Below are 22,697 nucleotides of genomic sequence, written 5' to 3' on the forward strand. Positions count from 1 at the left end.
TTATTTGCTAAAGACGATTAGAAACAAAAGACATCGTCCCCTATTCGTTAACCTGATTCATGTTCATTTTCGTTACTGTTGGTTAGGAACATACTCTTTTCCAGCCGTAATTTCATGAGGGTATGTTGGGCACACACAACACATGCACAAGTCTAAATAAAGCCAACATGGTCAAAACAAATTTGGTACACTGCAAATCTGGACGTTTACTAGAGAATAAGCATCTAGCCGAGTTCTTAGTTCATATCGATCTAGCTATCCAATACCTATAGGTAATGGGTGCCGTGCACAAGGTTCCTACATTACGTTCGGGCACGTAAATGCAGATGCAGGCAATTTCACGCTCAAATGTGACAGATCAACAGCAAGGAGTTTGGTCCTATGTTAATTCCTCAAGCGCCTAACTCTATGGCTTTCCCGGAATGTCGGAACTTAGGCGCCTAGTATAATTACCGACGTCACGGTAATTACTCTAATTCCTCTTAAACAGATCTAATTGTTCGTTATTTAGTGCGTCTAGGGACGTTTTGTGTGGCTTATTGATGATTAGTAGTAGTGTATTCATTTATTTATTTATTTATGTTTAAGGATTCCTCTGCGCATGTTTTCTTATAAAAATCAATGTTTTTTCAATGTCCTTAGACTATTAGTATTAATTACTAGTAGACATATACCATATTCATGTTTTACAATAACAAGAAGATAGTTTTTAGAAAATAAGATAGGCTGTTTCGGATTCCACGATAGATTGGAAATCGATAGTCCGTAATCTACAAAATTAGGAGCTCAAAAGGGTCTGTAAATGATGGGTAACCAATGTGTTATGATGACTTCCTTCGTGTTTCGGAAGACACGTTTATTGGCTGTGTCCCGGATGTCTCTTAAACATCTTTAAGAGTGAATAATTTGCCCCAACGTAGTATAGAAAAGGCCACGCTGATGATGACAGAGCGCAGAAAGGTACATAAGTGAATGAAACAATAACGTTCATTTTAACTTTCTTTATATTTCAATATTTTTTAAACAAATCGAAATAAATGCTCAAAATAGACATAATTACACTTTCAAATTACTTTTTTCCAATAAAACTAATATTACAACTTTACATAATAATTTACACATAATTTCAAACACAAAATTAAAACATGGTTCCTTTAATTTTACAGTGACAAACCTTTACTTGAATTAACTAAAATTAAATAACAAACGTGAACCTTAAGTATAAAGCACTTAAGTCTATTTTCCTCTACCACCCGTTGTTGACTAGTAGAAGACAAGAAAAGTACATACTAGTTAAACTTATCATGCTTATAATTTTTATAGAAACCATAATAACTCTTTCTCAGAAGTGTTGAATTCGAATATCAACTTATTTTGGGGCAGCAAGCAATAATGAAACTTAACTCGCACCAATAAGATACACATTTCTCTACATTTTTAATTAAGTAATTTGAATATTAATCCGTCTGCGTGAGTAGGTACTGTACCTAACTATCGTACAATAAAGCAAATCTTTAAAGGTCAAATATTATTCACAAGACTTTGACACTCAAATATTATACCTATAACTTAATATATTTTTCCTCATTCGATAAAAAAACTTCTGCAAAGGGCAAACCTGGTAAATTAAAAACAGGCATCTTGTTGAGGAAAAATAATAAAACGAGAAAAAATATTGCAATTATAAATGAAGCGAGGTTTTTTGTAAGCACGTTACAAACAAATACTGAAATTCTGTTCTACTAAAACTGAGAGTTATTGATAACAATGGTAATAAAGACATTTCATGAAACGCGATGAAACTGAACAAAATACATAAGTATTATAATTGCAACACAATTATGCATCTGTATATTATTATGAAAATAAGAAAATTATTTTACATTACATATTTATGTCCATTGCCCAGTAAAGGTTTGTCAAAAAAAGTATCATACAAATAATTTTACTTAACCGTTTGAGTTTTCGTGCAATGAAATAAGAGATAGGAGACTATTAATTCATCTCACTACAAGGAACTGTTGTGTATAACAATAAATTGGTATCGGTATGAAAGCTGTAAGCGACACTTAAATAATATTATATAAGTATTTCAGACCTTTACACACACAACTTTATGAAATAAAGTGTAAGTAAAATATAGAATGTGTTAAACATTTAAGGACCCTGTATGTTTAGAATTGCTCAAGATTATCCATTTGAAGAGGAAAATTGTGATGAACTTCAATCATAAGCTGTGTATGAAAAGGTAAGAAATATTTTAAATGCTCCGGAACACAATGCAACATTTAACTTAGAATTAAAGACTACTTTGCGACTAAAAGATCTTTTAGTATCGTACCGACAGCCAAAAAAATACCGTAATAAATAAATTATAAATTCACTAAATACATATTTTAAAAACGTTATAAAAAAATCTAATTTGCATAGTTCTTGCAATACTTGCTCAACAAGAATCAATGTCAAGGATAGCGGCAAAACAGTTAACTTTTTAGACTATTAAAAAATAATCAAAAATTTTACCCGTCTTTACGATGAAGTTGGGTAAACATCTCTATTGAAAAAATACCTTCACAACGTCATAACTTGAAATTATTATAGGTAACTGGGTAGAGGGGGTCAGATAGACAGTCGCTTCTTTAAAGCGCTGACACTTAGCTGTATCCGGTTAAACTGGAAGCTGACCCCAACATAATTGGGAAAAGGCTAGGCAGATTATGACAACTTGAAATTATTAATTTACATAACTAAAATCTGACTATATTTTTTATATTCCTATTATTTTGTGTTGAAAAAAACCGCATACCGTCTGGATACAATGCAAAATTAGTGTCTAAACACACTATGCCGAACGTACGCGACCGAAGTTCCGCAGCTGATTTTACGTTCCAACGTAATCGCCTGATATGACACACCATAAGTGCCGAACTTACGCGGCAGAAGTTCAGTTGCGCAATTTTGTGTGTATGAACTTCGGTAGCGTATAATGTGTGTTCTACAGAATACTTTGCCGCCGAATTTCCGCTGAACTTACGCCCGACTGAAGTTCGGCTGTACGCTATAACGCCAGTAATTCAAATAGCATTGCAGGCGTAATCATGCCGAACTTCCGTCGCGTATTCTCGGCATAGTGTGTTTAGACACTTATTTTCTACATACTTATAGAAAATACGCTGGTATTTACGCAGTAACTGGTTCTTATAACAAAACAACAAAACCTCTTTTGACGTAAAGTTTTTATCATATTGACCGATTTGCTGCGAACAATTTCGATGTACCTAATTTAGTAACACTACTTCATTTTGTTTTATTATAAAAAGGCTTGGATTACGCTAGCGGTTTTAACAAGCATCTATTATTGAAGATTTAATTAAAATCTGATATGAATGTATTTATAAACACCCGTTTTCAAGAACTATGTGCTTAGCAAGAGTATTTCTCATTGTGTACGAAGTGGCAAGAGCAGACTTTTGAGTTATATGTATATATATGAGAGATATACTTGAGTTATACTTGGCTGAGAAGATGGTTAGGTGGGCCGAATATGAATAGTTATTGGTTAATTTTCGGCTGCAAAATAATATCTGATATAAAATTCCTTATACATAAAATAGTTCTAGAATACAGGTGTAAAATACGAGTTAAAACCGCTAACTTCACCACGTCTTGTCACTTCCAATAAAATTACGAACGCACTGTAAATTCGAATACAATACTAGTCATAGTTTTGACCGCACGTGAATTAGGACGCAGCCACAATACGCATTACAATGGTACGTAAACACCAAATAATTGATGAAATTGATGTAATTGACGACAAAAACAGTTGTCTGAATTTACATTAATTGGGTCCACTTACGGTAGTGTTATTGAATTAAACCTAGCTACATAAATACATACTTTTTTTGAGCAATGTGTGAAATACATGTGAACTTAATTTATGATATTGGCTAAGAAAATTATTAAGTGTGAAATAAATGCATTATTTATATATATGTATATAAATGCAGTGGTTTGGTGAAGCGTGACTGCGCCCTAAATCAATTACAATAAAACAGCTTAAAATTACATTTTGTGCAATAATTTGATAACCGCCTAACTACTCAACTGCTCATGGCACGTCGCGAGAAATTCTCATATTGTACTATAACGCTAAATATTTACTCGTTGTCCATTCAATGACACCGTTAGGTACCCGATACCTAATCAAGTATTAGCACCTAGTATTCATAAACATTATTTTTAAGTAGTAACAATATTATACAAAAGGATTATGCAACAGTAATAATACTTCAGCATAATGAACATCTCATAAACTTAAACTACGATAATTTCGGTAGGTAACTTAAATTCATAGTTCTCTTAGGTCAAAAAGACTGATGGGAAGCCATTTTCTAATTATGAATGTTTGAGGCACAAAGCGCAAATAATTTACTGTATTCATTTATAAAAATTTGTTCGTTTTCTAATTAACAATTAAACTTGGTCCTTTCGTGCAGAATTTTACGATAACATTAAAATCGTTACTAGCTGTGCTATCTAACATACACTACTATCGGACGCCGTTATCAAACATACACAAACTTACTCAAGTAAACATTATATTGCAATAATACGTCACTCACAATTAGAAAACAAACTATTTCCCACATAAAAGGTATTCATAAAACACATAATTTAGTTTCACTATCCCACTTTTCGTGCAAAGATTTTAAATGTTCGTACGCCCTTTTAGTGATATTTAAATTGGGTTCTATTTCTAGGAGGCCGTTTTCGCCGATCAAACTGAGTCCTGCGAGGCCTAAATATGTGTGCATGGGGTCGGTGCATGTATCGGGCCACTTCGAGAAGCCTCCTACGACCGTATCCTGTGTTTCGTAGACGTACCTCCTATTTGCGAAGTAGTTGGAATATTGTAGCATGTCTAGTATTTTTAAGGATGCTCCTACCCAGAAACTGTAGCAGGTATCGACGGGTTTGTTGGGTCTTCCTTGGAAGCCGTCGACTTGTCGGAAGAGAAGCCACCGTTTGAGGCCTTCCACTTGTTCTTCTGATAGCTTGTCGAGTTGGTTTGTGAGGCTCAGCGTCGCGAGGGCACAGAATGTGGTGCCTCCGTGGGATTCTAGTTCCGGACACTGAGCTATTCCGTAGTCGTAACCCTGGGAAAAAGTATTAAGATTGAATAAGGTTTGATGGACTATGGGCACAATACAGGCATGGAAAGGCTTTTTCTTAAAACTTTGACTGTCATAATAAATTTGAGTCAAGTAAGGTTAGGATAAAATATCATATTAGTATTTTTAACAGACTTTACAGAGTATTCGACTGTTATAAGGTAATATAATATCAACAGTTGAACGTGCCCATGATACAGTTGCAAGAAACACGTTTAAATAGTTACACGTCTTTAAGGCATGAAATACAATACAAAGTACATAATAAGTAATTATGAAACATAACATTAAATGAAAAGATAATAATGAATAGGCACGGCTTAGGTATGTAAATTTTTTCAAATTATGTGCTCCTCGACTATGTATCGTAAAAATACATTAGTCGTAAATGCAGTTTTAACGCACGCTTTCTAGCTAGTACGTGGCAGAAACCATTTATTCACCATACATTATTCCATCTATCGTCTATTCAAACCAGTTTTTTTAGATAACTTTTAAATACACTACAGGTACCAAGCCAATATACCCTCATTTGATAGTCATTTCTTTCTTTCGGTTTCAATGAAATTGGTACAAGTTACAGACGAAAATATATAAGTGACAAAAAACAAATGAATTCAAAAGCGATAATGAATTTTAGAACGCTTCTATTCTTCAACTGGCCTCTTTTAAAGATTAGCAAGAAAAAAATATTCAGTATGGCTACATTATCAGTTGTCTATTACAAGGTCTGCTTTTTTGAGGCTAGATGGCATTATGGTAATATGTAAGGCATATTACAATATTATTACTCTCGATACTTACAATAGATTTAATGATATAATCCGTAGCCTTTTCAATGTTGAATCCAGACCAATCGTTAAGGATATAACTGACACACGCCGCACAATAAACGAAACGCATGTCCGATTCGCAACCAGAGAGCGTCGCTGCGAAATTACCCTCTTCCGTCTGTAGCGCCTTTACACCTAAAAGTAGAAAATTAAAAACATTCATATTTATTTACATTGATGAGTTCATTGAAGTATGTATTATTGAGTTTCAAGATTGAACATAAAATTTAAAAACACCCTTTTAACATTAGGGTAAAAAATATAGTTGATTAAAAGTGCAGGCCAGACTAAAGTTTACTAGGACACAATATTTTATCAGAGTGCATACATGGGCTATGTATGCACTCTGATAGAATATTGTGTCCAACATGCATGTATGACATACCGCATAGCATGTAGTAAAAGTTATATGCTTTTAACTTGAAGGAGATCAATATTTGAATACGACAACTAAATGCAAATACTAACCTCCAGTTCCCTACTCTAAGATAATTTTATTTATTCTTTGATAAGCGAATATATACTATCCAGTGCACTTACACACACAAGCATGCCTCTCCCGCTTTGGTGAGATAAAAACATCTACCTCATGTATACCGATACGATCTTCAGTTCTTACCTTCGACTAATGCTTTCCTATTCACTCTTGAGAGGTCATCGCCTAGTGCGAGCAGGATGCAAAGACCGGTATACGTCATAGCGAGATGTCCGCACCGATAATGATTGTTCGGAGGGTCCAAGTCTATATTTACTGTGGAGGAACCTTGGAAGCCACACATTGACATATCGCCATCTGCAATAGGGAAAAAGAATTGATTTGTAGCTATTAAATGTTATGAAAAAATAGAGTACATAATTTTTCTAGGAAAATCTCTACACTAAACTGAAACTTAATTATATAAATTACAAAGAAAAAAAATGCAACTAGAAATCAATATAAATACATTAACAAAAATTACTGAATTATGTAATTCAATAATTATTTTAAGCAATAGTGTAGTATTTCTTTCATAGTGTATTTGTATAAAAAGTTCTATCAAGATTGTTTACCATTAGTTAAGTGGTTTAAGGTAGTTGTGCTTTAGGTTTTAATGTGAAATGTTCAAAGCAATAAATACACTTTTTCCGACCCACAGAGTATAAATCCACACCCCAGATTGCTAATAGGAACTAGCTTATTGATATAACAACAGTCATCCTGGCCTAGATTAAACTAGGCCCCTATATTTAGCAGACACGCTAGCGATAACCAACGAGGCATCAAAGCCTACATACTTAATTAAATAAAGAAGCCTCTAACTAAACCACCTTTATAATTTTAATAACAGGTATTAAATCAAGGAGACGTCGCCACAAAAATGGAAAAAATTAAAAAATCTTCATAAGTCGCAGACAAGGTTATTTTAACATATTATGTATTTATTTACAAGTAGATAAACCGTGCAATAAAAACCGAGCTACTTCAGTAAAAACTTGTTCAAACAAAACACGCTAGATATCAGAAAGCTAATGCATTGTTCCCTTGTTTGTAATTCAATGCTTATTAAATCATCGACTTTGTACACAAACTAAACACTTATATATTACACCAACTATATAAATATCATCCTAGTGGAATTAGTTTTATTTATCTTCTAAAAACGTGGTTTGTGGTTAGTCAGACGGTATTTGTATTAGATATCCGCAAATAAACGAGATTCGTTCAAAATGTGTTTGATGTTCTCTAAGCTGACTGTACTAAGAAATCATGATATAATCCGTACTGCTGGTTACAAAAATAAGTTGTTCAAATTGGTGGGTGAAATAAAGATCATTATTAAAACATACACTTCTATTTTGAGAACTCCGTACCCACTAATTTCGTTCACCAAATCTTTTATCTAAATAATTCTACAAATCCTGGCTCCCTACTTACAACTTTTGTATAGTTATCGGCACGGATAATGAGCTCTCGGAGGAAGAGTGGGGATCGCTTTGCGCACTGTCGAGACTGTTGCGCACTTAAGGCAATAAGCCAATAAATCACTTCTGCGCAGGTGAAGGTCAGGGCTCAATATCCTTGCCGATGATTATACCGTTTACAAGGTGCTAATCATAAAACCTCTTGACCCTACATTCAATCAAAGGCTCGATAAACAAATTGCATATTACTATATTACACGCTTAGAATATAACAGTGCAAAGTAAAATTTAATTAAGATAAAATCTCATGGGGGCTTTGATCATCACGCATTTCATATAATTTTTCCGATTACTAGGTACTAGTTTCCGCACGCAGTTTCAAATGCGTCCCGCGGAAACTACTCTGCGCACCCGGGTAAAAACTAGACTATGGACTTTCTCGATAAATAGGCTATCTAACACTGAAAGATTTTTTTCAATTCGATCTTATAATTTCCGAGATTGGCGCCTTCAAACATTCAAATAATTCATCTTCTTTACATTAGTATAGGTAGATACAAATCAGAAACAAAATCTACCTCTAGATAAGTCGAGAGCCAGTGAAGCAAAATACTTGAAGACCTTTCTGAACGACATAATTTGACCTCTGACTCTCTCATAACAACATTGAGGTAGGTATGACAGTGGTCGACCTTGCAGTATTAATTCATTTATTAAATGCATTTAAGTAAGCTAACATGAATTTTGATATTCGATTTACCTGCTATAACAATAACAAGAATCTCTGAGAATATATCGTAAATAAGACGTTTAATACGGAACTCACTTTGTTTTCCTAGAATTCGAAACTGGTCAAAGGATCCAGTAGCTAGTCATGGGAGGAAAATTAAAAGCAACTACGGTACATCTTTGATATGCCATTATAATAGACCTGACCCTGCAAAACCCAGCTATATAATCGAATTAAGTCCTAATAAGATTAGCTAGATTAGCCCTGATTGATTTTAGCTAACTAAAGAGTGGACATGTCCTCAGTTGACATTGGATTTAAAATCATGCTGACCTCAAAGAACGTGGCGTAAACAGGTAATATTATAAAATGAAGAAACAAGATGAAATTTCGTTTAAGATTATGTGACTTGTGTTTGTTTGTTTGTTCAACAGTGAAAAATTATTTCACTGTTGGAAAGCTACACCAAACCCGAGTAAATAGGCTATAAGTTAACCGGGTGCGGGAAGAATGTGCCCCCGGACACAGCAGGAGACTACGAAAAACGACCAGTTTGCTATGTATGATGCATAGATGGACATGTATGGCTACGCATACAGCTATGCTCTATGATCGATTATATGGTAATTTATGTAAGTAGAGCCATTAGAAGAAATTACATGCACAATGACTATGGCATTGAATGCACACAAGGTAAAACATCGAAGCCTGACTTCCGTAGGCAAACATAGCACCCATAGACCTGACAACTCTCAAAAAAGAAGACTTTAAGAGCGCATTAACGCGCGCAGTTTTTTAACATGCAATAGGAAACAGTTGACTACTACGGTACGAATTTTAGCGCGATATTTTAGCTCATCACAAAATCTGAGTGTGAAGGCGCTCTTATACACGTTAAGTAATTGAGTGCCACAGCATTCAATACTGTTCAATGTTATGAAAGACAAAATTCCCATAACAGATTCAGATCACAAAATAAAACGTTTTATTTTTATTTTGGATGGTTGAAACTCTAAACAAGGTTTTTCTTGGAAATAAATTCGACCCAAGCAAGAGCATAAGAAAACTTGCACAAATATTAAATTCCATTTTAAATGCATGTGAGGAATTTATTAAACAGTGCTTAATTAGCATAGTAAATGATAAATTTTGTCATTGATAAAAATGTCAATGACATTATTTAAGTAGGTAAAAAATATTGATATATTCATCAACATTGCAAGTAACTTGTAATGCATTTTATCGAATACTAGCCGTTTTCCCGTGGTTTCACCCGCATCCTGTGCGAGCTACTGCCCGCACCGGGATAAAATATAGCCTGTGTTACTCGCAGATAATATAGCTTTCTAATGGTGAAAGAATATTTAAAATCGGTCCAGTAGTTTTTGTGTTTATCCATTACAAACAAACAAACAAAGTTTTCCTCTTTATAATATTAGTATAGATTTGAGGAATAATTTGGGAAAATTATAATGAATGAATTTTTCATAGTTCAACTCTAGAAGTAAATAAAAAATACTTACTATTTTTATCAGGATGTACTTGTAGCCTGTAAATCCATTCTATTATTCTATTTCTTAGGTCTAGAGATACTGATGATATCGCACCCAGAACATCCAGACCAGACACGGAAAAATATGCAATTGTTACTCTGAAATCAAAGGGATAAGGTTCAATTTAGATCACCGGGTAGGTATGGGTACTTAAAAATGATATTAGCATAATAAAACAATTAAAGATTCTATGTGAACAGTAATTAGTTTTATTAGGGTCATTTCGCCTGTTCGCGACCATCGCCCAGTTCGCGTCCATTTTGCCGATCTCCTTTAAAAAAACTTCGAAAACAAGATAATTAACACACCAATCAAACGAAAGATCATTACCGCTAATACGTTAATGTATAAGAGGCACGCACAGATAGACAAAAGTTCTGTGCGTCCAACCAATCCTTTTAGAAAAAATAATTAGTCTAGGCTCTTCAACAAGAAAGCGCAAACACGCTGAATTTTAGATAAAAATTAGTGTGCAGCGGCGTGTTTGATTGTAAGTTTTATATTGTTTTATGTGAATTTTAGGATAGATAGCTATTTCTACAGTTTAATGATGAATAAAGGTATAATGTTTTTTATGAATTTGGTAATGTTTTTTATATTTAACGAATAAAATAAGGTGGACGCGAATTACTACATCGAATTTTACAAAACTTCCACTTTGCGTCCACAATGGACGCGAACTAAAACTATCCTCTATACTAATAAACCAAATTGCGTCCACTGTTTTCGTTAAATACTTGCTTATAAAAAATAATTAAAACATGGGTACTGTTTAATATATTAAGATTAAACAGTAATTTTTTTAATTTTTTTGTTATTTTAAATTAAAATCAACATTATCATCATTTAAAATTCACTTTAAAAAATAAAAATATTTTTCTCAACATTGGTTTAAGTAACTTAAAATTAGGCAATTAATTTTGCAACTTGAAAAATAAACAGTAATCAGTTCTGTTAATTTTACCCTAAAATCACAGGGAAAGACCCCGTTGATTATAGTAAGTTTTTGGCCATATTAAATTAACAAAACAATATAACAATTTTGTCTAAACATACAACTAAAAGAATTGTTGAGTCAATAAATTATCAGACAAGGCATATTCTTTGAATATTTTTTTTATCGATTTATTCTTCTCTCGAATATCATTTAATGCTTTCTTTAAGTCTTCTTCTGTGTATGTTGTCTTTTCCTTCTTTTTTCCTGTATCCGAAGAACTTATCTTAAATGAAATTACTTAATATATTAAGATTAAACAGTACATTTTTTTTATTAAGATATATACGTGGTTATAATTAAATTATATTTTTTTATGAAGATATATACGTGGTTCTAATTAAATTATAATTTTTCAATTTTTTTATTAAGATTTTATATATATAAGATTAAATATTTAAATTATAATTATAATTTAATTATAACCACGTATATATCTTAATAAAAAAAATTACTGTTTAATCTTATTTTCAGTTACTTAAACCAATGTTGAGAAGAATTATTTTTATTTTTTAAAGTGAATTTTAAATGATGATAATGTTGACTTTTAATAATTAAGTTTATTGTTAAAGAAAGAAATTGATCTAATACAATCTTTCTTTATTAATTCTTAAAAAAATCACCCCTATATTCCTTTTCTAAGCTACTGGACGCGAACTGGACCATGGGTGGACGCGAATTGGATTTTGTGGACGCAAACTGGGTAAAACGCCTAATTTTGAGGTTTATCGATTTAAATAGAAAACGTAAGATATTTCTAATACAACTGAAAGTTAATCTTAAAATAGAGTATATAAGGAATACATTACACAAATTTGACATGGAAATGAGTGCTGGAGCATTTTTATTATCGCCGTCAAACTTGCCAACTGCACTAAATGGTCGCCAACAGGCGAAATGACCCTATGTAAATTAATTTGATGCTACTCTACTAATAGTATGTTACTATGTGTGTAAAAGTATTTGCTGCTTTTATAGACAAATAAATTCTTTTAGGTATGATTTGAAAACGTTAAATAAATTAGTTTATTTATTTTTTCAGAATATGTGCTTTAGATATATAATTCATCTGTGAACTGCTAAGTTAGCATTGTTTGTATCTTGTGGATCAGGAATCACTGTTTTCTGATGGAGTTGTGGCTTAGGGTCTACTAATACATAATTAAAGGTCTATTGACATAAGAATATTGTTTAACATGAGATTTTAACATCAAGGTGCATATAGCAAGTTTAAAATCAAATTATAGTTAGTCCATTAACAAGTTCAGGATAATATAATTTTTAGTTCAGAACTCCTGTTATCCTGTTTTTGTATTAGTTCATTCAAATATTTTAAATGCTAATAATGTACATTCATATTAATTTACTAGTCATCATTACTAAGCTGAAACTATAGATAACCAACAGTTGCAGTATTTATTATACAAATGTCAACATTTATAATTAATGAGTTCACAAATGATGTTACTTGTCTCACAAGACACTGCATTGATTGTGAAAGTAACTGTAGCCTGTAAGTTATCCTTGTCCAACTTATAAATTGATACAGACGAGATACTAATTACCTTGTAGTATCGTGAGACGACAACGACGATGGCAAAATATTCAGAAATCGCATAAAGTACTTCACATGCTGCCGGTGAGCCATGATCCTATTCTCTTCGTGATTCATTTTTGTAGATATAAACTTTTGCCTTCAACTCAAATTGTGATTTATTTCAATGAAAGTATACACTCCAACAGAAAGTGAATGTGAATATCGATGCACTTGTTGTTTAGATATTATAATGAACTATGTTCAGTGTGCCAATTTAATTCATTTTAATTTTATCCACTAATTAATTTGGAGACGAAAACTCACAAACTTGACTTCTGTCTGACACAATCAGACACAACCCTTTCAATGATAGATAGAGGAATAAAATATGCAAAATTTTCTCTATGTTCTACATTGAATGACGTATTGACATTAGCGTTGTCAATTTCTAAATATAGTATGACAAGTATAACTAGAGGTGTACCAAATTTTTATTTTAAGTATTTTCTTAAAAATGAAGGATCGAATCTTTCAGATTAAGATAAGTGGAAGTATGGACTCTTGCACAAAGTGATGATATTATGTCTATAACGTCAAAAATCGTATTTCTTGAATAGTAAGATTTTTATAGATATATATAGCCTGGTGACGGATGGGTAAACGGATTGTGAAAATTAATTAAGAAATAGGTAGGTAAAGCTGAAAAAGAAAAGGAACTTAAATAATTAAGGCCCGCCACTGATTGCAACTTTTCGTCACGTCACGTCGAAAAGTTGCAGTCAGCGGCTAGCCTTACTCACGAGTTGTCAACATTTTGGCATGTGATTGTTACAGCCAAATTGGCTGAAATATCCATGAGCCTCGACTCACAACTAAAGAAGCTCTCTTTAGATAATTGCACCAAGCGTTTGACGCAGGCAGCCGTACTTCTGGATACGACACGCATCGTCAGGTGGTTTCTTTCTTTGGGGCCCTAGCCGCTTGACCGGTAGTTTTGGAGGAAAAATAACAAACTCATACAATGTGTACTGAAACTTCTTTGCTAAGCTTATTAGTATTATTTTAGCAACGTCTCATGTATCAGCTTTGCCTTGATCCTCTTATAGGTGTAGATCGTATTCTTGACTTCATTTCATAATGTAGCTACGACACTAAAAAAGAATAAATTGATCAATTATAAAATATGTAATGTTTTCGGTGGATTAAAATACGTATTAATGGGAATACCATTTAGACCTTAGTCGAGTTAGTCGGGTTGGCATAGACAAAATAGTAAGAAAACTACAACATTTTTGGGTTGACAACTCTTGTAAGCAGCTCTGTCATTGTTTCTGGTCTTTTTCATGGCTGACGTTCACGGAATCTAACCGCAGTCATGAAGGTTCTCATAATGTTTTTTAATAAAATAAATAGAATTTAGGTGAAATATTCTGAATATGTGATTCTATAATAGCTTACGTGTACCCTTTTAGTAATTTTTGTTTGAACTGGGAAGTGATTTCCCAGAAAATCTTCGATAAATTGTGCCGTACTGTTCGGAAAGTGAAAATATCATGCTTTAAAACAGTGTCGTGTGGTCTTGCTAGTCAAGATTATAGTAGTCCGTAGCTAGAATGTTTCGTTATATTATGTGTTGGTGCCTTAAACTGCTAATTGATGAAGAGAAGAAATGTGATTGTTATTCTAACCTCACTTTGTTTTTGTAGCTGAACGTCTCCTTCCCGGCCACGGGATGTCAGAAGTTATTCGAGGTAGTTGATGAGCATAAGCTCCGCATCTTCTACGAGAAGCGCATGGGCGCTGAAGTGGAGGCGGATCAGCTAGGAGATGAATGGAAGGGCTACGTGCTCCGCGTCGCCGGCGGTAACGACAAGCAGGGCTTCCCCATGAAACAGGGAGTCCTCACCAACAGTACGTATTCACCACATGTTTTATACGATGTTTTCAGATTCACTAAGATTTCTCTTTTGAAGCCAACCTAATCTTTCATTTTCTAGACTCCGTAATCGATATAAGTTCAAGTTATATAGAACCAGATGCAAGAAATAAGTATTATATCCTAGACTGGACACAATATATATATACACAAGAAAAAAGTATTTATGTATTATTCATTGTGTTACAGGTCGTGTCCGTTTGTTGATGTCAAAGGGCCACTCTTGCTACAGACCCCGTCGTGATGGTGAGAGGAAACGCAAGTCTGTCCGCGGATGCATTGTTGATGCTAACCTGTCTGTGTTGGCCCTCGTCATTGTCCGCAAGGGTGAACAGGTAATTGAACAGAATTTGTGTTTATAGGTTAGTTTTATTGATGATGATTAGATTGTAAACTACAAAGTTACTGAATCTAGAGTATATACTTTTAAAAACTACATTTCACAGCCTTATGGTCAAGTTGTCTGCATTCTCATATTTTTTCCATGATATTTTGCAGTAGTAATGTGTTGGAATCATGTAAGCTAGAAACTGACTATCCTGACTAATGTATGTGTACATTAATACAATCAATGTATTACAACCCTGTTCTTACTGTTTCTAAGATCTCCAAATCTTAGCAATTATATGCGACAGGGGATAGCAACTGGTACTTGGCATAACCTTTGAATTACTTGTTCAAAGGTCTTTTTTCAAATACCATACAGTTATGTTCTTATTAACACTCTTTGTCTAACATCAACAAAGGGGAAGACGAAAACTAAAACAAATATTCTTTACGCAACTTGTGATTGACAATAATGATGGTATAATAAATAATAATAATAAATCTTTTATTTGCTTTAAACATGGTATTTTTGGTGTTACATTAGCATAGTACAATAGCATGGTACTTGTTATAGTTGTTCATAAATCACAAACACAACCTTTAGTTTTTTTTTTACATGTAATTTAACAAAGAATCTATACCAATCTATTGAAATACCTTCTCCTCTGCTGATGTGTTCTTCAAAGTTTTCTCTAAAGACTTTGCTTATAAATATATTTACAACTTCATTGTCCAAAATGTTTGCTCACCTATCCTAAATCTCAAAATTACCTTTGCCAGGAAATTCCCGGACTTACCGACGGCAATGTGCCCCGTCGCCTTGGACCCAAGCGTGCGTCCAAAATCCGCAAGCTCTTCAACTTGTCCAAGGAAGACGATGTCCGTCGCTACGTCGTCAAACGTCTGCTCCCCGCCAAGGAGGGCAAGGAGAACGCTAAACCCAGATATAAGGTAACTAAAGCTAATATTTTATTCACCAAAAGAAATGTTCTACTTAAAAATAAAAATGATTCCTCAAGTACAAAATTACTCAAATTAGCATTACCATTTAGTGGCAACTGGTTTACTTATTTTCTCCCTGATTTCAATATTGTTTCCAAGCTCTTTAGCTTGGAATCAGCAGCATCAGGGTATATCATATTGGCGCCGAGCAGAAGATTCAGGCTCATGTCTGTCTACTTTTACAGTGTGCTGAACATTTTAATTTCACTTTCTCCAATCCTCCAAAATTCTTATCAAATTGCCTATTTTACAATTGATGAGTTTAATGCATAGTTGTACATGTTTTTTGGATTATCACTAATCATCTTATCAATTTCCTCTCCAGGCCCCTAAGATCCAGAGGCTAGTCACCCCTGTAGTCCTGCAGCGCAGACGTCACCGTCTGGCTCTCAAGAAGAAGCGTCTGCAGAAGCGCAAGCAATCCGAGAACGAGTACGCTAAACTGCTCGCCCAGAGAAAGAAGGAGTCCAAGGTAATTACAAACAGATTTATGCCCTTTATTTGTACTTCCCGATATTGTGAAGTAACAGCTGGTATCATATGACCTCATGTTATTTGTGGAAATCATACTGGGCTGTAAGAATAATGGCTGTGTCTTACCCCTTGGCATATACTTGATATAGACCAAGGTATTAAATCAGCAACATTTTGTTTTTCAATCGAAAATGACGACTTTCCCAATGATTTCCTATTCTGACATTTGACGTTTTTATTTGCAGGTAAGACGTCAGGAAGAACTCAAACGCAGGCGTTCCGCCTCAATGCGCGACTCAAAGAGCTCCAACCAGAGTGCGCCCCAAAAGTGATTTACTTTACACAATAAAAATATGTAAAATCTAATTAAAATCTTTTCATTTAACTCAAATAATTAAGGCCGCCCAAGTCCGTAATCGGTGACCGATTTTTGGCACGAAATGTTTCACAAACATTTGCGCGCACAAATGTTAGCCGGCAAATGCAACGCTTTGGCGCAGTCGGTTGTGATAACTGGTAGTGGGATCATTAAAATCTATGGTGATGATGACCATCTTAAATCCTGACGAGTTCCTTCGGATTTCGGAAGACACGTTACAAAGCACGTGGTAAGCAGTTTTACGGGAACTTTGTAACTAGGCTTGCTGACTGTACAATCAAACTAACGAATTGCTCGTGCATTTCCTACTCAAAATTGAAACATATTTTGGTAGGTAATGAAGACGCAATCATAATTTCAGGAAATATTTATTTGTATAAATATATATATAAAATAAATACAATGTAAATAACACTAGCAAAATTTTGACCTCCCACAATGTTTAACAGCACAGTATCTACTCATTATAATTTAACATTTCGCTGGTGACTTGAGCAGTCCCAAGCCCACGTAACGCGCCATCACACGGAGATACGAAGGATTCAATTTCTTGCGTTTCTCTAATAAGGACCTCAGAAGCCTTTCTGAAGTTTCGTCAAAAGGTTTTTGGTAATCGGAAGCCTGTAAAAGAAATAATGGTTATTTTAGATACTTTATTTACTTACTAGGTATGTACTTACGCAAAAACCTCCAGACTGTCAATAAGATACCTAACTATTCTACTCAATAATGTAAGTAACAAACAAAATACAAATAAAACATCTTACAGTAGTTTTAGCTATCCAATACAACTCCTCCATTAGATTGTCGTAATTCGTTACCGACTCCGGTAAATAAGATATTCCTTCAAACTGCTTGGGAAAAAAAGAGTGCATTTAGGAAAAAATAATACGCTTCGTTACGTTTCTAAACTTTCAACATGGAACTATAAATTACCTGCGGGAATTTATTTAAATTTTCCCTTTCTATCACTTCAATTTCCATATCCAATTCTGAAGCTCTAGTAATTCGGTTTACTGCAATACCTTGTAAAATAATAGGTCTGAAACGCACTAAATTTTGCGTATCTTTCTTATTGGTCAGGAGTAATATAAGCATAGCCTGTTTCGCATTTATTTCAGTAATCCAGTTCTTCATCTGTAAATTAATGTTTCATAAGTAAAATGTTTAAACCGACTTTTTAGATACCTACTTAAATTAATACCGGAACAATAAAAAATTTCACAGTTTTACGCCCGGTTCCTATAAGCATAGAACTACTGGTTTTGACATCCTCGCAGAATAAGACGCCAAAGACCTATCATCCGCAAGTTACAAGATAGTTATCTATAGGAACCGGGCTTCAATGATCTGCAGTAGGTAGGTACATGACGTAACAATTTACCTCCGATATTGACGATAAAATCTTTTTTGCAGAATACCCATCAAACACGCTACAAAGCATTCTTTTCGATCCGAGAATTTGGAAAAAGTCCTCCAATGTCGTAATTTTACTCAGTGGAGTGCTAGTACATTTCTCTGCTGAGGGTATATTTGTAGTAGATTTGCATTTTCTATAAAGCTTATAGAATCCTTTTCTTTTAACTTTGGTGCAGTTGGTACGGTTTATTTCCATATTTTCTGATTTGCCAGCCAAAGATGTGTTTGCATAATCCATAACTTTGACAGAAGGATTACTTTTATTCACCGGATTTTTCTTTTTAATGTTCATTTTTGGTAATGCTTCGAAGAGGGAATCAACTTTCAAATTGTTTACTGTTACAACAACATTTTTCTGTTCACCATTGCAATTTGTTAGCGACATATTAATTTTAATATTTTTGCCATCGTATTTCATTTTAAGCATATCGAAGTAAGACGTTAAATTCATGTTAATTTGCAAATGATGAGTGCGTAATATACTTTTGATGATACCCACGATGTCTAAAGGCTTGTAAGCTGGACATACGCTTCGTTTGCTACCAGTATAAACTTCCATACTCGTACTGGTATTGGTTTGTACCATATCAGTTACACTTGATTTTTGCCTGATCGATCGTCGTAACATAACAAGCGAAAGTATACATTTTGTATTGTCAATTTCCACTAATCGGGGATTAATTTCATACTTTACTAAACCATCCAAAGAAACCTTTGGTAACAATTCTTCTGCTAAAAGATTGTCGTAATCGAATCTAAAATAGATTTTTGTGGGTATTGGCTTTTTGTAAGCTTTATTTGTAAATGACCCTTGAATTGCAGGTTTGATCTCAGTTGACCTATGACTTGAGGCTATTCCACTTAAGGATTCGCCAGCTTCACAACGGGTTTGCTCTGTTATTGTAGATAAACACGAATCCGTTTTTGTGGGGCACATTGCAGTGGTCGTACTCGAATTCGTATCGATTATAGCATTCATCATTTGTGGTAGAATGCTACATATCTCGGCAGGCAACACGGCGTTAAAAATCGTTGTTTTGCATTTGAACACTTTGGTGTGACTATCAGTTATCTCGACTGGTATTAGTGGAATACTTTTATATGTTGATGTGTTCGTGGAAGTTTGTTCACTCTTTGCTGGAAGTATTACATCGAACTGTACTATGACATTCGTCACACAGTGTTTAACAGCAATTTGATTCATATTGAGGGTCTTGATTTCTAGCATTGGTAGTGTTTTCTCGAAGCCTGGTATCGGATTGCGTGTATTTGGCGCATGTTCGGTTTCTGTATCGCTATCATAAGTCTGAGTAGAATCAGAAGAATCGCATACCGAGCCTGCTTGTACAGAAACTTCTTTTACGCCTGTGCAGAAAAAAAGACACATTAAATGAAGGTACGTAGCCGATATTTTTACAATACTTTTTGGCTGATTAGAATGAGCATACTTACCGATTTGATATCTGTGGAAAGTATCCCTGTGTTCTTGAGTGTAATAAACTCCGCTACGTATCTTCTTTATAACATTTTCTATAAAATCACTTGCCCACTTTGCTTTGGCCCATGGGTAAGCATAATTTTGTATTCTTTTATTCTTGCCTACAGTTGGGAATGGGCTTGCAAAAGTTCTTCGCTTCGGCAATTCAGTGAGTGCTAACATGTTTTCTGGTTTTGCAGGCTCAATTGCCTCTGCTTTTTTATTTTCAATTATAGCAGGGCTTTTGGCATTGCTTTCTTCATTTAGGCTGTTAATATTACGACACGAGGACTTTTTATACAAGAAGTTCAACATTTTGTCCTTTAATTGAACAATTGATTTTTGTTTCCTCGTACATTGAAGCAACTTTTCAGTTATATCTGTTATTTCCATTGGTCGCCTCACTTCAAATTTCTTTTTATATATAGTTGGATCACCACTTGCCGGTTTATTTTCTTTCAATGGTGACCGCTTTCGTGTTCCCTTATCACTTTTGCGTGATTTGCTTGAATTGGTGTCAGAAAGGAAAGAATTACACTTTTTGTCAAGAAAATTATTGGGCTTTGTATCTTTAGTGGCTTGCGGGGACCATTCAGCCATAAAAGGCCAGATGTGTTCGTCTAAGCCACTAAATTGTGGAGGGTCTTCATCCATAACTTTAATACCCGAACTGACTTGATCCTTCCCTAAAATTACTATCGGAAACTTGATATTCGCCAGCCTCCTTTTAATTTCGGTTTGTGTTGGTTTTGGCATCATACACGAACTGGGCATCGTGGTAACTAAGCGGGGTTTCCTTTTCTGAGGATCGAGTCGTTTGGGTGGGCTAGCTGACTCCTGATCCTTATTCTGAACCGTTCTGATTGAATCTTTTAATTGAGAATGTGGATCTTCCACAGCGTAATCTGGAATCAGAGTTTTTAAGTATATTGATTATTTTGTTAGACATGTGAAAGACATTATTGAAATTAATTTCTTACCCGTTCTTATAACTTTGTCATTATTTTTATCGGATAATTCACATCTGCTTGATCCTGAATACTCTGAAGAAATACAGCTGCCATTCGTTGGAAGCATACTATCGACATCAGTTTTATGTGAAAAAATGTCGGAGTCGTCAGTCACTTGTGTATTCTCTCCATCAATTAAAGAGTCTTTGTTAACGCTATTATTTGTGGGTTCACATTTATATTGTTGATCAAACGAAGATTTAAAGTTTGATTTTTTCTTCTTTTTCAGAGGTATTAGCTGTTTATTTTCTTTAGATCCACCACTACCTATAGCTTTTAAGTTACCTTTAGATAGTTTACGCTGATTTTTATGTTTCTGTGTACGAGTTTTGTTATTATTCGAATCTTTAAGAAATTCATGTGTTTTAAGTAGTCGTTTTTCGAATTCCTCACATATTTTGCTAAATTCATTTTTCTTGTCAATGACTGTTATACGATCAATACTAGAGGATGGTGAAAAACTGTTATTAGTTTTATCATCCACTTCGTAACTTGAAATGTACGCAAACTCTTGGGTCCGACAAGTCTCAATAACACTGTAAGTTAAAATTTGAGCTGACGTTAAAATATGTTGATAAATAAGTGGAACGCACTGGCCAAAAAAATAACTCGCATTTTGAATAATTACCGTGTATCCTTACGATTTGATCTTCTTTGACGTTTTTGTACTCTCTTCTTTACCGGTATAATACTCGCTTCAGACATCGGAGGTGAAGGTCTGAACTGAAATTTATTGATGTTTCTAAGCACGGTCCACACATCACTTAGGTCGTTACTTGCCGTTTGAGTTTTATTTGGAGGTGGTAAATTTTTCTTTTTGTTAGAAATCCTCTTGCCATCACCATTAAAATTTTTAATCATATCTGTAGAGCTACAGTCTAAGTTGATATCGTCTCTATCATAAAACTCAAAATCTTTTTCTCTTACACGTGCCTTCCTGCTGTTTTGCATCGGACTACGCTTCTTCACTTTTTGTTTGCGAACTCTGATATTTTTTTCGCAATATTCCGAATCATTCATATCGCTCACAGTACACTGAGGCGCTGGCGCTGGGTCATTGGGAAGAGTGAGCACCGATTTCTTAACTTTCTTATTGGCCTTTTTAGATGATTTAAATTCATCGGAATTAGCTTTGTAAATATTTACAGCCAATGGGAAAGATGAAACAATATCAGTAGTTTTTTTATGAACCAATCTCTTTTCTGTTACTCTGGAAAGTAACTGAACTCTATCGCCTGTTAAGTATGGAGATCTAGGGTTATTTTTTTTAGCTTTATTAAGCTTACTTGCGGCGCTGGATAGGCGCCCATCGGCAGAAGCAAAGTTAATTTTAACTAAACGGCAAGAATTACCGCCTTTGGAACTGTGTGCAGAACATGACGATTTCGTGGGTATTTTATCGCACGAAACATCTAATGAAGTTATTGCCATTTCCTATTTGAGATGAATTTTATATGCTGTTGAAACAAAATCTACTAATCTGAAACAAATATGTTATAATTAGGGCGTTGGGAAGCAGGCCACTCTAGAGATATCGATATCATATGCGCAATACTTACAGATTTTCTCACAATAATTTCGATTGTAGAGACCAAAATAAAACCACTCTCTACATGGAACTATACTTATAGTTAAGAAATTTATTTCAAAAGCCAATCAAAGAAATAATATAAAGTAAGCCATTGACATGTAGTTGACATTTTGCAATTTCGAATCCTCCTCAAATCTGTAAAAAATATGTCTGGTAGGATAAATTTCAAAACTGCCAGTTTTATTTCACCCTGACCATTTTTTTAATCACTGTACCTACTATATACTTACGGAAGTTTTTCTGCGAAATAAATATTATCTAAGTGTTACATCTTATTTTGTGTAGGCATTAAGTTATTCGATGCTGCTGCGAACATCATTCGAAAATTTTAAATTTCCCGGTGCTTTTTGAACAACACT

General features: G+C 34.2%; 3 protein-coding genes across 5 annotated transcripts; 1 reads left to right on the forward strand and 2 right to left on the reverse strand.

Moving 5' to 3' along the window:
• Positions 1–986: 986 nt before the first annotated feature.
• LOC110373818 (geranylgeranyl transferase type-1 subunit beta) lies at positions 987–13,137 on the reverse strand. The gene is made up of 5 exons (XM_021331185.3): positions 12,752–13,137; positions 10,163–10,290; positions 6,627–6,800; positions 5,979–6,142; positions 987–5,159 (listed from the first exon to the last, which is right to left on the reverse strand). Exons 1-5 carry the CDS (start codon positions 12,856–12,858, stop codon positions 4,662–4,664), a joined length of 1,071 nt encoding a protein of 356 aa, XP_021186860.1. The 5' UTR covers positions 12,859–13,137; the 3' UTR covers positions 987–4,661.
• An 826-nt stretch (positions 13,138–13,963) lies between these two features.
• Positions 13,964–16,834, forward strand: Rps6 (Ribosomal protein S6). Its single transcript, XM_021331193.3, has 6 exons — positions 13,964–14,104; positions 14,430–14,634; positions 14,849–14,994; positions 15,767–15,937; positions 16,314–16,460; positions 16,708–16,834. Exons 1-6 carry the CDS (start codon positions 14,099–14,101, stop codon positions 16,792–16,794), a joined length of 762 nt encoding a protein of 253 aa, XP_021186868.1. The 5' UTR covers positions 13,964–14,098; the 3' UTR covers positions 16,795–16,834.
• A 359-nt stretch (positions 16,835–17,193) lies between these two features.
• On the reverse strand, positions 17,194–22,484 carry LOC110373825 (uncharacterized). Of its 3 annotated transcripts, none has more exons than XM_021331195.3 (8): positions 22,307–22,484; positions 21,376–22,227; positions 20,718–21,283; positions 19,713–20,642; positions 18,226–19,625; positions 17,778–17,978; positions 17,609–17,695; positions 17,194–17,462 (listed from the first exon to the last, which is right to left on the reverse strand). In XM_021331195.3, exons 2-8 carry the CDS (start codon positions 22,176–22,178, stop codon positions 17,313–17,315), a joined length of 4,137 nt encoding a protein of 1,378 aa, XP_021186870.3. In that variant the 5' UTR covers positions 22,179–22,227; positions 22,307–22,484; the 3' UTR covers positions 17,194–17,312. The 3 variants fall into 3 exon arrangements, with proteins under 3 accessions (XP_021186870.3, XP_021186871.3, XP_021186872.3); XM_021331196.3 differs by having other exon boundaries at positions 17,609–17,692; positions 22,307–22,483; XM_021331197.3 differs by lacking the exon at positions 17,609–17,695.
• Positions 22,485–22,697: the final 213 nt, after the last annotated feature.

The sequence above is a fragment of the Helicoverpa armigera genome, chromosome 17, assembly GCF_030705265.1.
Source record: "Helicoverpa armigera isolate CAAS_96S chromosome 17, ASM3070526v1, whole genome shotgun sequence".
NCBI lineage: Eukaryota > Metazoa > Arthropoda > Insecta > Lepidoptera > Noctuidae > Helicoverpa > Helicoverpa armigera.

What these genes read in the sequence shown, in the direction of transcription:
- LOC110373818 (XM_021331185.3), bottom strand. Translation starts at nt 12,858, where the DNA reads ATGAATCACGAAGAGAATAGGATCATGGCTCACCGGCAGCATGTGAAG. An exon ending in AGTACATCCTGATAAAAATA is followed by an intron (nt 6,801 to 10,162) that starts GTAAGTATTTTT and finishes TCCCTATTGCAG; the next exon opens with ATGGCGATATGTCAATGTGT. An exon ending in TAGGAAAGCATTAGTCGAAG is followed by an intron (nt 6,143 to 6,626) that starts GTAAGAACTGAA and finishes TTCTACTTTTAG; the next exon opens with GTGTAAAGGCGCTACAGACG.
- Rps6 (XM_021331193.3), top strand. An exon ending in ACGCTAAACCCAGATATAAG is followed by an intron (nt 15,938 to 16,313) that starts GTAACTAAAGCT and finishes TTTCCTCTCCAG; the next exon opens with GCCCCTAAGATCCAGAGGCT. An exon ending in AGAGAAAGAAGGAGTCCAAG is followed by an intron (nt 16,461 to 16,707) that starts GTAATTACAAAC and finishes TTTTATTTGCAG; the next exon opens with GTAAGACGTCAGGAAGAACT.
- LOC110373825 (XM_021331195.3), bottom strand. Translation starts at nt 22,178, where the DNA reads ATGGCAATAACTTCATTAGATGTTTCGTGCGATAAAATACCCACGAAA. An exon ending in TTTCCACAGATATCAAATCG is followed by an intron (nt 19,626 to 19,712) that starts GTAAGTATGCTC and finishes TTTTCTGCACAG; the next exon opens with GCGTAAAAGAAGTTTCTGTA. An exon ending in ATTTAAATAAATTCCCGCAG is followed by an intron (nt 17,696 to 17,777) that starts GTAATTTATAGT and finishes TTTTTTCCCAAG; the next exon opens with CAGTTTGAAGGAATATCTTA.